This window comes from Arabidopsis thaliana (assembly GCF_000001735.4).
Source record: "Arabidopsis thaliana chromosome 1 sequence".
NCBI classification, from domain to species: domain Eukaryota; kingdom Viridiplantae; phylum Streptophyta; class Magnoliopsida; order Brassicales; family Brassicaceae; genus Arabidopsis; species Arabidopsis thaliana.
In genome coordinates this window covers 6,105,490-6,119,422 of record NC_003070.9, presented here as the reverse complement: position 1 = coordinate 6,119,422, position 13,933 = coordinate 6,105,490, and the positions used below count along the sequence as shown (strand labels likewise).

At 37.0% G+C, this 13,933-nt stretch overlaps 2 protein-coding genes and 2 long non-coding RNA genes across 4 annotated transcripts; 3 read left to right on the top strand and 1 right to left on the bottom strand.

Annotated features, from left to right (window-relative positions):
* The first annotated feature begins 2,805 nt into the window (after window positions 1–2,805).
* Window positions 2,806–9,316, top strand: CSTF77 (Tetratricopeptide repeat (TPR)-like superfamily protein). The gene is made up of 22 exons (NM_101639.3): window positions 2,806–3,205; window positions 3,310–3,372; window positions 3,458–3,567; window positions 3,707–3,807; window positions 4,109–4,170; window positions 4,248–4,388; window positions 4,504–4,632; window positions 4,863–4,909; window positions 5,281–5,344; window positions 5,447–5,567; window positions 5,765–5,823; window positions 5,910–5,972; window positions 6,115–6,255; window positions 6,662–6,726; window positions 6,906–7,002; window positions 7,395–7,454; window positions 7,845–7,997; window positions 8,093–8,159; window positions 8,247–8,324; window positions 8,413–8,577; window positions 8,677–8,868; window positions 9,043–9,316. Exons 1-22 carry the CDS (start codon window positions 3,152–3,154, stop codon window positions 9,213–9,215), a joined length of 2,205 nt encoding a protein of 734 aa, NP_173218.2. The 5' UTR covers window positions 2,806–3,151; the 3' UTR covers window positions 9,216–9,316.
* On the bottom strand, window positions 9,303–13,100 carry PEPR2 (PEP1 receptor 2). The gene is made up of 2 exons (NM_101638.3): window positions 9,872–13,100; window positions 9,303–9,785 (listed from the first exon to the last, which is right to left on the bottom strand). Exons 1-2 carry the CDS (start codon window positions 12,765–12,767, stop codon window positions 9,415–9,417), a joined length of 3,267 nt encoding a protein of 1,088 aa, NP_173217.1. The 5' UTR covers window positions 12,768–13,100; the 3' UTR covers window positions 9,303–9,414.
* AT1G05327 lies at window positions 12,304–13,042 on the top strand. The gene has a single exon (NR_138878.1). It is a non-coding gene; the product is annotated as an other RNA (long non-coding RNA).
* On the top strand, window positions 12,829–13,053 carry AT1G05323. Its single transcript, NR_138877.1, has one exon. It is a non-coding gene; the product is annotated as an other RNA (long non-coding RNA).
* Window positions 13,101–13,933: the final 833 nt, after the last annotated feature.

Here is a 13,933-nt window from a genome sequence, read left to right as displayed (position 1 = left end):
TGCAACAAAGCTAACAAAGCTGAAGAAATTTAAGTGGAAAGCTAGATCATATAATATCTTAAAAACAAGATTCTTAAATTATTTTAAAACTAAAATGGAGCAAAAACACATATAGTGAAATAGGAAGATGTTTCTTGCAAAAAGATGGACATAAGATAATGTACTTTCTTAGAATAGCACAAAAGAGATATCAAATGGATAGAGAAAGGTTGTGGGAGACTTTTGTCTCAATGGAATTCTCTCATTGTTAGTCTCTTTGGCTGAGCTAATCGTGTTTCATCTATGGCTTTTTTATTATTTTTTTGGGTCTGTTTACCTTTTTGGCAATGTAAATAACTTTTCCTCTTAATATATTCACAAGTTATCAAAAAAATAAAAATGGATAGAGAATGAATTTGGATTTTCTTAGTAGATAGATCTTGTTCCATTGTAATAGTAGGTGTAGCATAGTATTTTCCTAAGAAAATGACCAGAGTTGATTATATGCTTACTTAAAAACTTTTGGTTTCTGCTTAGCTTATAGTATGCAACACATTTAGAGTAATGCAAATGTCAATAAATACTAATATTGCTATGCATCTTTGCAAGTAAACATATTTTATTTGCAAAGTACGTAATAAAATATAACATGCGCTAGAAAATATTTGTGGATAATCTTTAACTGAAAAGGAGTCACAAGGTTACTATGAAGCGATAACTACCTTAAATTTCTAACTACAATAATATTTTAAAGTTTTTTAGTGCATAAGAGAAGGGAAATGTTTGATTCATGGGAATAATTTTTATGGATGGTTCATAACATAGACATAACATATAAAAGTACATTATATGAGTCATGAGATTTGAATAACGAACACTTTCAAAAGTGGTTTTTGCTTGGAAATTGCAACAATTTTCTAGTATAGTTAACCCAAACAACTATGTTCACCGTATCTTCTTTTTTATTTTTTGCAACAAAACACGTAAGCTACAATATTAGCATGCATGTCAAGAACCAAAATAGTATTTTAAGGTAGGGCAACAATAGTATTGCCAACATTTCTCTGGATGGGTGAAATAAGCATAATTACTAATTTAGAACAAAGATATTTAATATACGATAAAAAAAACTACTACCTATGTTCCTAAATCCTAACAGAACGATGTTTTAGTTTTTTCGCACATGAATAAGTAATCTTACTTTTTTGCTAAGTTTTTGTAAATTTAATAATATTAATTATGTTTTTCTCTTTCTATATTGATAACATATGAAAGTAATAATGATGTTGAAACAAAACATTAATCAATTATGAAACAAAAAATTCCAAAATATCAATCTATTAGACTAAGAGGCAATACTTAATAGGGGACAAAAATCTGGTCTTAAAGTGTGCTACAAAATTTTCATGCACACGAATAAAAAAAATTGTATTACCAAATTAAAATGTAAACCCATGCATACTTTACGTACATACAGTATATTTTTTTTGCTAAGAATGTAAATATTTCATTAAAAATGAAAACAATTTAGGTTTACAATCCAAAGATTATACTCCTAAAGAAATGGTCCCATGACAAAAAAAGCAAAAAACATGGAAGCATAGATCTTAGAAACATTTTCAGTCCATCCACTCAAACATAAGCACAAATGCTAATGGAGTAAGACGAAGTGATGACGATTTTGAAGTTCTTCCCGGCTCTGATGCTTGAGACGAAGGGCGAATGCAAATTGAAGAGCCGAATTACCAAGATACAAGACACTAGAAGCCTTTCACAGGAGGTCCGAGACTGTGCCGTCAACGGCCCGTCAAAGGATTCCATGAGCTCTCACAGAACGAAACCCCACAAACCAAAGAATGTGAACAATGTGAGCTCACCCTACCAAGTTCCTTCCCGAAGTCGCATAGTACAGAGCTAGATTTTTGAGAGCTAGATTTTTCAACTCAACGCCACACTGAACACCAATAGTCTTACTAACTCCTCTAGTGCCTAGTGAAAAAGCAACCATAGCAAAACGCATTGCAACGCAAGAACTACGACTCTAGGCAACATCAATGGCAAGACACAACAAAACCAGGGCTTATTAGCAAATACAGTATACTATGTATTCGCCCTATATAACAAATATATTAGTTAGGATTCAAACTATAATAAATTACCTATACTATGTATAATAACTATAACATTCAAATGAAATTTCTTCATCTACGTCATTTAAATTAATTTAGATATGATGTTCATTTCCATAATTATCTATTAACGTTGAGTATAAAGTATTAGGCTCATATCTCTAAAGTTATCATTGTATCGACTTTAGAGCTAGAAACTTAAATTGATTTGATTTTGGAAATTGATGAATTAATTAATATCTTATATTACATGTCTATTTCATTGAAATATATCTTCTTATGATTAATTTCTTATTTTACATGTATCTTTATAAGTGTTAAAAGTGAATTCACGAATAAAAGCTATATAATGCTTACTAAAGTGTATATATACAAGCATTATTAGTTTAGTACATGTGGTACGAAAAATGGAGAGTAATTCATGATGTTTCCAAAGAACCTAGGCCAAAATAGATTTCAATCCCGCCAAAGATCTATCAGACTTCAAATTCGAATACACCAACTCTCTTGAACCTAACTTAACGGCTTAACGTTTTATGTACTTAGGAAATTAGTGAAGGAAAAAAAAAAAGAGAGAAATATTAGAAATCGAAAAGATATTGTATGTACCGTAATCGGTCCAACTTACTTTTAATGGGCCAAAAATCTAGGCCCGTAATATTTTTAATATAAGTTTAGTAGAATCCACGTGGACAGTAGAACCGCGGAAAATATTCGTTTCCTGAAGACGGACCGGTTGCTTTGAGTTTCCCCGTTCGACAATAGGGTATCACCGACCACCGTGTTTCGGGCAGACTCGTCGGAGGAGTGTTAAAATTGTTGAATCTCAGATTAGGGTTTACTTCTATGGTAAACTTCTGAAGGTCTGTCTGTTTTCCTGATCTGAGGTCCTTCTAGGGATTTTTTTTTATGGCGTTGAAGCAGCAGAAGCTTTAGCTAGACTTGTCGGAAGATTGTGACACTTATTGAATCTCAGATTAGGGTCTACTTATATTACCATTGAGTGGAATATTTGAAAGACTGTTCTTCCGAAGGTGAAATTCATGGCTGATAAGTACATCGTCGAGGAAGCAGAGGCTTTGGCCAAGAGAGCTTTGGTACAATTCTTTCCCCAGCTATATACTTGTCTGACTTCTCGTACTCTTTCATAAAGTTTAGATTTTTACTTGTTGGGTTTCGTAAAATTGTGTCCTTTCCTCAGCATTCACCAATTGCACAGGCGACGCCGATCTACGAGCAGCTTTTGTCACTTTATCCCACTTCTGTAAGTTTCCCATGACTTTGCTTCCACGTATTTTAAGAGTTTCCTGATGTTTTTGGTTAATTGTGAGCTCCTTTGTACTCTGTAGGCGAGATTTTGGAAGCAATATGTGGAGGCACAGATGGCTGTAAACAATGATGATGCTACCAAACAGATATTTAGTCGTTGTTTGTTGACCTGCCTTCAAGTTCCTCTTTGGTAATGCCATGTTACCCTTTATTAGTCGTTGATAAGAGTCAATTTAACATCTTTTCGTCTCATTGTTGGGTTTCTTGCTCAGCTGCAATGCAAGTCTTGCCATCTCCTTGGATATAATTCTAACATCTTATTCTCTCAGGCAATGTTACATTCGGTTCATCAGAAAGGTCTACGACAAGAAGGGAGCAGAGGGTCAAGAGGAGACCACAAAGGCTTTTGAGTTTATGCTTAACTATATTGGTATTGCTTCTCTTCCGCAGTTTTGGCTCTATTTTGTTTGTTTTTCATTTCAATCATGTCTCATACATAGAGGGAATTTTTTCCGTTTTGTGAGTAATGAATACAGTTATGTTTAGTAAACAATATGATTTGATCAATTTTATGCTTAATATAGTTGCTAATGATAACTATTCATCAGCAATAGCAAGCACATAGTTACGCTTCGTGTCTATGTAGACCTCTAGTTTCCCTTTATCATGCCAACACATAACACAACTTGGGCCTTACAGATGGTTGTTTATTTCGATTTATGAATCTCCAGGGACAGACATCGCATCAGGGCCTATATGGACTGAGTACATTGCCTTTCTAAAATCTCTTCCGGTTCGTTATATCACTCTAACTTTGTCCTTGATACTAATAATTTGTTATTGCAGAGAAACTAATAGATTCCCATGCAGGCTCTTAACCTCAACGAAGATTTGCATCGGAAGACTGCTCTTCGAAAAGTGTATCATAGAGCTATATTAACTCCGACCCACCACGTTGAACAACTTTGGAAAGATTATGAAAACTTCGAAAATACTGTTAACCGTCAATTGGTAAACTTCTAAGAAATTAAAATTATGTGGCTTCTTATTTTCATGAAAAGAAGCAGGTACGAACTTCATTCTCTTGGCTTTGTTGATGGATAATCTAATCTAATCATGTGAGCAGGCAAAAGGACTTGTAAATGAGTATCAACCAAAATTTAACAGTGCCAGGGCTGTATATAGGGAGCGCAAGAAGTACATTGAAGAAATTGATTGGAACATGCTTGCTGTCCCACCAACAGGAACTTCCAAGGTAAAGAATTTATCATCCATTGCTTCTTTTTGGAACTGCTGAGTGCTGAATGTACAATTATTTTCTTATCTTTTTGAGTTCGATAAGATTGGATATATTGACTCTTAAACTGCCTAAAAGACATTATGAGCATAATTCACGTCATGAGATCATGTTATTAAGATAGGAAATACATATTGAGTATCATCTGCTTACTTTGCTACTTTACACCGTCTTATGGTTTTTTGCAGGAAGAAACCCAGTGGGTGGCCTGGAAAAAGTTCTTGTCCTTTGAAAAGTAAATCCCCAATTATCATATACAGTTTTTAATTTTAATATACATTCCATTCAGTGATGATGTGTGTTTTACGTATCTCCTTAGCCATTGTTTCTCTACCATAGCTAGATTTTAATATATCGCAACAGTTAATTGGTCCCTTGGTAGATTTTTTTGATTTTTTCGGTTTACGCCTAATGGTAAGACTTTTATATCTTGTTCCGTCTCTGTGTTTTGCCGATTAAGATTTATGATATTAACTAGAGAGCTGGAATAAATTACTATCCAGTTATGTCTCCAACAAGTGATGATGAGGTCTTATGCATAGAATTGTTTAACGAGTCCTTCTAAATATAACAAACTTCTGTATCTAATACAATTGTAAATTTCAGAGGAAACCCTCAAAGGATTGACACGGCCTCGTCAACTAAGCGGATTATATATGCCTATGAACAGGTATGCGAAGAGTCAGTGAGATGCTCTTGCTGAAATTTTGGAGGACTAATCTCCGAAATGTGTTCATTTCTGAATTGACTGACTATTACTCTGGTTTTACAGTGTCTGATGTGTTTATATCACTATCCCGATGTATGGTATGACTATGCTGAGTGGCACGTAAAATCTGGTTCCACGGATGCTGCAATCAAAGTATTTCAGCGAGCTCTTAAAGCCATTCCTGGTAAAAATCTAATCTATCCTTTTTTCTTTATGTCTATGAACTAGTTGCTTTATGAAGGATCAACTATTACTCTTTGCTTACCTGCTGGCTTACTGTTTTAATCTTATCTTCTATCTACTCTTAAGAAGTCTATTTTCTCTCTGCGACTCTTTTATATTTTTTACTAAGTGTCTACATTTCCCACTCTCGTATGTCAGATTCAGAGATGTTGAAATATGCTTTTGCTGAGATGGAGGAATCTCGTGGAGCAATTCAGGTTTTTATTTCTTGCTGCTGGCTTCTTGTAATTTAGCTTTATTAGTTGTCCGCATACTCGTTGCTTATAGTTGTATGATTTTGCAGTCAGCGAAGAAATTATATGAAAACATTTTGGGGGCTAGCACAAACTCTTTGGCACATATACAAGTAAGTACGCTCAAGTTTCAAAATTTAGGACTTGCGAAGATTGGCATAAACAGCATATCTTTCACTTTGAAATTGTTTCTTTTCTCTGAAAACATTCTCATATGATATATACTTATATATATATATATATATTCTTTCGCAGTACCTTCGTTTTCTCCGGAGGGCTGAGGGTGTTGAAGCTGCTCGCAAGTACTTTTTAGATGCTAGAAAATCTCCTAGCTGCACATATCATGTGTATATTGCTTTTGCTACCATGGCCTTTTGTATTGACAAGGAACCAAAGGTGTATTTTCTTACCCACTATGTGGTGGTCTATATGCTATTTAGAACTGCTTTTGTCTTGTGAAGGAGGTAGTGGTCGTTCAGTCAAGTTCAGAACCCACTCGTCTTATTAGTCTCTTAGTTGTTTAAGTTAACCAGGACCCATGAGACTTTTGTGATAATAAAGTCAAAATGATTTGAATATTGGGGTGTTTTGGCTATTGATGCACTTAAACTCTTCATTTGTTTGCAAAATACATGTACGTTACTTTTATGCCTCGTACATTCCTCTTTGTGCCTTCATTTGTTCGATTCTTTAACAAAGAATTAACATGTTCTTGCAAGACATATATACTAATGTAAACCATCTGACTTCAATTTCTATTCAGTTTCACAATAAAAATCCTTATGTTTGTATTTTTATGCAGGTTGCACATAATATCTTTGAAGAGGGGTTGAAACTCTATATGAGTGAACCTGTTTACATCCTTAAGTAAGTGTCACTGTAGCTTTACTTAGCGTTCCATTTTCTTAAGATACTTGGAAGCTCTTCTTTATTGAAGAAATATTGAGACTTTAAGACCTTCTCAGATAAAATATCCTCAAACTTGTTTCTCTCCCAAACCTTCCTAAGACAGAATTTTAACCATCTGGTTTTGCTTTGCAATCTAGGTATGCAGATTTCTTGACTAGATTGAATGATGATAGAAATATCAGAGCTCTATTTGAGCGGGCATTAAGCACGTTACCAGTTGAAGACTCTGCTGAGGTACGCTGATAGTGATATATTGTTTCTCAAAGCTGTTAAAGTATGCAGATTTTGTTCTTAAGCATGAAAAGAGACAACAAGGAAAATTACTAACCTGCTAATGAAAATAACCAAACCGAGCACCTAATTTGATTATAGCATTTCTGAATGCTTAAATATGATAATGGTTTAGCAATTGGAGGTGTAATCTTGATGCACATCTGAGCCTTATGAACAGTGGTGGGGATAGTAGACATTTAAAACTGAACTGAAAGAGTCCAATATTATTGTGGTTCACATGTAATACTGTTTAAAATGCTAGAACAATAAAGAAGACGACTGGTGTCAATGGGTTACGCCGTTATGCTAATTGATTTCTAGGATTAACTTTTTTCTTGCTCCATGTTTTGTAGGTCTGGAAAAGATTCATTCAGTTTGAGCAAACATATGGAGATCTTGCTAGTATTCTAAAGGTATTTTAACTCATTGAATGTTGTCAACGTATACGAGGAAAGCTACTATTATTAGCTTCCTGTGTTTTGTTAGCATTTTTTGTAGTTGTTTTTCGGTTGACTCCATTATGATGATAAGTTTGTTGAAGGGTCCAAACATTTATATCTATTCCATCTTACTGGCTTTTAGTTGCATGGAAGATCTAAAAATGCTGACACGTTCAACTTATTGCTAGAATAGACTATGTCAGACTCGCACCTCATAAAAGAGACATTTGATCAACGATGAAATTTACTGAAATCAGATCCACGATACATCCAGTATCAAGTGTGGCTGTTTGATGGAGTAGTCTGCTTATCTTCTTAGTTTTTTGCTCATAAATTTTCTTTACTATGACAACCTTGTTGTAGGTTGAGCAGAGAATGAAAGAAGCACTTTCTGGAAAAGGGGAAGAGGGGTCTTCTCCTCCAGAGAGTTCACTTCAAGATGTTGTTTCTCGGTACAGTTACATGGATCTTTGGCCATGCACTTCTAACGACCTTGATCATTTAGCCAGACAAGAGGTATTTTCCATGCAACATATCGCAATTAGCTCAAATAGCTACTAATGATACATCTAGTAAGTACTAATTCTAACCGATCAATGTGTTCACTATAGTTGCTTGTGAAGAATCTGAATAAGAAAGCAGGGAAAACAAATCTACCTCATGTTCCTGCGGCTATAGGTCTGTTCTTTTTAATTTTCTGGTGTGATGGATTATGTTAAACTTTGGTGATGACTGAAGTAAATAAACCGCCTTCTGGGCTGACAGGTAGTGTAGCTTCTTCGTCAAAAGTTGTTTATCCAGATACATCTCAGATGGTTGTTCAAGACCCGACAAAGAAATCAGGTATCTGATTTGCACTTTGCCGCAATATTTGGCTGCACGATGAATGGAATTGTTAACTTATTCTGAACCACTCATGATTTGACTGTAGAGTTTGCTAGTTCTGCAAACCCAGTGGCAGCTTCTGCTTCGAACACCTTCCCAAGTACTGTGACTGCAACTGCAACTCATGGATCAGCCAGCACATTTGACGAAATACCAAAGACTACTCCACCTGCATTGGTAGCATTTTTAGCTAACTTGCCTATTGTGGACGGTAAATCTCTTAAAAACCAACTCCAAGTTGTATCTGAACTGAGCACCTGAATAAGTGTCCACTAACCAACTAGTTTATCATTATCTTCTCAATTCGCAGGTCCAACACCCAATGTGGATGTTGTTCTGTCGATATGTTTGCAGAGCGACTTTCCAACAGGTCAAACTGTAAAGCAGAGTTTTGCTGCTAAAGGCAATCCTCCAAGTCAAAACGATCCCTCGGGTCCAACCCGCGGTGTGTCTCAAAGATTACCAAGAGACAGAAGAGCTACAAAGAGAAAAGATTCAGACAGTAAGTTACATATGCTTATAGTTTATGTTCAAGTATATATATTTTATGGCTCATGACTATGTCATCACTCAAATGTTTGGCACTTCTTAGCTGCAGATGCATATAACTTCTACTATCCCTTAGAACAACCGTTAAATGATAGTTACTTATCTTATTCTATCTCTCTGTTAACAGGGCAAGAAGAAGATGATACAGCAACTGTACAAAGCCAGCCTTTGCCCACAGATGTTTTCAGACTAAGGCAGATGCGGAAAGCTCGAGGGATCGCAACATCATCACAGACACCAACCGGTTCCACATCGTATGGTAGTGCCTTCTCTGGCGAGCTTTCTGGTAGCACTGGCTAAAATATACTGAGATTGGCAAATTTGTGAAGCCTCTCTTAATACTTGTAATTTATTTCCCCCAACAATTCCAACTTATGCAATAAAATTAAGTCTCTTTGGATATATATGTTTCTCAAATCTTCACGGTATTCAATGGTAGTTACAATTATATTAGTGGTTTCAAAGAACAGTACACTATATAAACCTGCAACTTATGAAACTAGTGAACTGAACCCGAAGTGCTTCTTACAAAACTTTCCAAATCAGTCAAATCTTTCACCACATCTCTCATCGATGGTCTGTTCTCCGGCCTCTTGTCTGTACATCTAAGAGCCAAGTCTGTGACTTGGATTGCTTGTTCCCTGAGCTTCGTATCCAGAAGCTCATCCACAAGTTTTGGATCAACGATTGGACCAGCAGTATCGTCTTCATCCTCGTAGCTGCTTAATACAGATCTGACCCAGCTCACAATGTTGATATCTTCCGGGAAAGATCTGTCCAGTGCTCTCTTTCCTGTTACCAGCTCGAGCAAAACAACTCCATAACTGTAAACATCTGATTCCTTGCTCCTCACCGTCTTGTACGCATTTTCTGTTTGATAGAAATATGGTCATCAGAGCATGAATAAGGTAACGGTGAACAAAATACGAACGTGTTATGTTGAGAAGTATATATACCTGGTGCAATGTACCCAGTTGTGCCAGTAACAGTGGCCGTTGAAACTGTTGAGTCATCTAGAATCCGAGCCAATCCGAAATCTCCAATGTGAGGCTCCATATCCGAGTCCATGAGTATGTTCTCTGGTTTGATGTCGCGGTGAATTATTGGTGGATGACAATCATGATGTAAATACGCCAGTCCATGTGAAATCCCAAGGGCTATGTTGAACCGTGCAGACCAGTCAAGAACTGCTTCTCCTTGATTACCTCTGTGCAAAACGTCGTGTAGGCTTCCATTGGGCATGTACTGATACAGCATTAAGCCATCTTCTTTCCTCATCCAAAATCTTTCTAACCGAATGAGATTTCTGTGCCTGACTAGCCCGATTGTTTCGATCTCCCGCTTCATATTTTGGTTTGCGCGAATGTGTTCCGCAAAGATGAGTTTCTTCACGGCGTATTCTTCGCCTGATCCTAAAGAAGCTCTGTAAACAACTCCATGAGCTCCTCTTCCAATGATGTACTTGTCATCTAGATTGTCAGTGGCTGCTAGAACTTTGTTCAGCAACAAGGACAGACCTTCCTCTGCGAGGATATTAGCATCTTCTGTCTTGGTTCCTCTTTTGCACCGGCATAAAACCAAAAAGAGAGCAAAAAGCAAAGCCAATACGGATAGTGAGGACCCAGCTGCTATAAGGGCGATCTTCCACGTGCTAAGTTTGACTTGACCTTTGCAAGATTTAAACTCTTTGCGGATTATGGCACTCACTGAGTAAGAAGCTTGAATGCAGAGGTCTGGATTTCCAGAAAACTTTGAAGAATTTGATAACAGATTTACGGGTATTGGACCCGTGAACTGATTATACGAGACGTCAACTTGATTCAATGACTTAAGACTTTGAAGAACCGATAAAGGCCCTGTCAACTTGTTGTTGGATATGTTGAGACGTTCAAGATTGATAAGAGCCCCCAGTGTGGTTGGAATCTCACCCGTAAATACGTTCGCACTGAGGTCTAAGCCATAGCGTAGACTCTTCAACAAGCCAACCGAGGAAGGAATCTTACCTCCAAAAGCATTTCGAGCTATCCGCAGATCTGAGAGTCGGTCAAGCTCTGCCAAGAACTGTGGAATAGCTCCTAGAAAATTATTGTCACTGAGAACTAAAGTGGACAAGCTTTTCCAGCTTCTGAAGCTTGATGGAATAGAACCGTTCAATGAGTTGGATCCAACATCAAAATACAGAAGTCTCGCACAGCCTGATAGCTGGGATGGCAGAGGACCTTCCAGATAATTATGTGAAAGGTTCAACAGTCCAAGGCTTTGCAGATTTCCCAGTTCTGGAGGTATCAGACCCGTGAGTTTGTTTTGAGAAAGGTCAATAGTCAAGAGATTTTTACAGCTTCCCAAGCTGCGCGGGATGGATCCTTCAAAGCTATTGCTTCCGAGGTTCACATAGGAAAGACTAAGACTCTCAGGGAATTCCGGAAGAACACCTGAAAGTTTGTTATCTTCAAGTCTGACTCGCTCAAGGGTCTTACACTGACGAATAGACGCTGGTATCTTACCATGAAGCTGATTAGAACCCAAGATGAACAATCTCAACTTCTGTCCATGGCAGAGATGGGGTGGTATCTCCCCTGTAAAACGGTTACCAAGAAGGTCCACCTCCTCTAAGCTTCGATTCAGGCCTAAACTCATTGGTATATCTCCATAAAAGCCGTTGTTAAACAGTGTAAGCTTCTTAAGGTGCTTCAGCTGAGTTACTTCAACTGGTAGTTCCCCGGTGAGAGTGTTGTTATAAACGAGCATCTGTGTCAGACTCTGAATCTTCCATATGCCAATAGGAATCTCACCGGACAGCTTATTAAAAAAAAGCTCCAGGCTTTGTAGCTTCTTTAGCTTACTCAATGCAGGTGGTATCTCGCCTTGGAGCTGGTTGTCGTTCAGCTTCAAGGTTTCCAAGCTGCTGCAGTTCCCAAGCTCTTGAGGGATATTCCCCGAGAGACGATTATCGGAAAGGTCAATAACCGAAACCTTTCTCAACATACCCATTGATGATGGGATTGTACCTGTCAAGTTGCATTTCACCATGACTAAAGAGTGAAGGCTACTGCAGTTGCCTATCTCAGGTGGAACACCGCCTTGGAAATCATTGAACGAGAGATCTAAAGAAACCAATTTCTTGCAGTTGCTAGAACCAAAATGAAGCCTCCCTCCAAGGCTGTTGTTACTGACAAATAGCTCACCAAGATTCTCGAGTAGATAGAGACTTGCTGGCAAAGAACCATTTAACTTGTTGTTGTTCAAAGCCAGATATTCCAGCTTACTACAGTTCCCAAGCAACTCTGGAATGGTACCAGACAAGTTATTATATGACATCCTCAGATCTACGAGCTCTATCAACCCACCAACACTTGCAGGAATGAGACCACTAAGATTATTGCGATCAAGATACAGAAACGTCAAATTCTGCAAGCTACCAAAAATATCAGGAACTTCTCCAGAAAAATCATTGTTAGACAAATCCAAATACTCAAGTGAAGTACAGTTTCCTAAAGTGGAAGGCAATAAACCAGAGAAACTGTTAAGACTGAGATCCAATGTGACCAAGCTCTTAAGCTCCCCAATTTCAGAACCTAATTGGCCTGAAAGCCCAGAAGCAGACAAATTAAGGGTCTCGACGACATTACCAGAAAGATCACAAATGACACCAAACCAGTTATTATTACATGGAGTGGTTTCAGATGTGTTCTCCTTCCACGTCGAAGCTACTTCAAGTGGGACTTTATCAAAGTGCTTGAGAAGCGAGAGTAAAGCCAAACCATCTGAGTTTAAACTAGAGACAGAATCTATACGGAAATAGACAAAGAGAGAGCAAAGCAGAGTAATTTCGAGTAACCCAAGATTCCTCATTTGAGATTAGAGCTCAAGAGACTGAAATATGAAACACTCGTACGTAGTAACCTCACTCAACAACCCTTGAACCCAGAATGAGAGGCGGAAAAAAAAAAGAGAGAGCTTTTGGATTTGAAAGGGTATCTGGATTTAGTGACAGGAACAGATTGCATTATTTAAGAAACGATCGATGAGTTTGGTGAGAGAGAAAAAGAGCGCGCTTTTTGGTTAACTCTTCGTCAGAGATTGTGAACCTAACTTTACGAATTGGCGACCTTCAACGCTGTTTCGTGTTTCTTTCTCGCTATTTCCATTACTACTCGGAGACTGTTTCGTGGTTTTAAATATTCCATTTTCCACGTTTTGTTTTCTTAGCTTATTCAAGAGAAAGCTTCTTTGGACGCTAATTTTCTATTGACATTTCATCCTACTGTTACTTTGTTAGATTTAAATCTTTCATAAACATTATATATTGGAATTTAATCAAGATCTCTGGTATCTGTCGTCTACACTAGAATTTTAACTAGTACTTTATTAACAAAACCATATTCACATAAAACAAAAATGGTTTATTAAAAACATAATGTCAAAACTGATTGAGAGATTAATTTTGATCTTCCCTGTTAACAATATTAAGATAGTGGAGCACTCATCAGTCTATTTAAAAGTCTTAAACCACTTGTATATCTCTCTTTTATGGAATTATTATGTTTATTTCTCTCATTATTACAAAATGTCATCATTTTGGGAGGATGCTATTACTCTTACTAAAATAAGATAACACGCATTCTCAACTTAATTAGACTCAATGATCATCTTTAAATTGATATTCTATATTCATTCCACCAACATAACTCAATCATTCGACGTGCACCATTACATATTATAATCTATCTAATTCCTTAACTGAATTCAATTTGGTTTGGTCGTCTCATGGTATTGAGAAGTCAAAAAAGTCCCAACGAAGAATCATACTTTCTTTAATGTATACAATATTCGTTTGTAACATTTTAACACGTTTATTTTGGAAATATCATACTGTCCATTTCGATTTTAAGTTGGTTGGTCGTCACTTTTGCAGGTCCCAAACGAATTTAATAACAACTTCTATATATGTCTCCATCACCAAACCCTATAATTATACTGTAGTTCATAAATTTTCATAGTTGACAAAGAAAATGTGA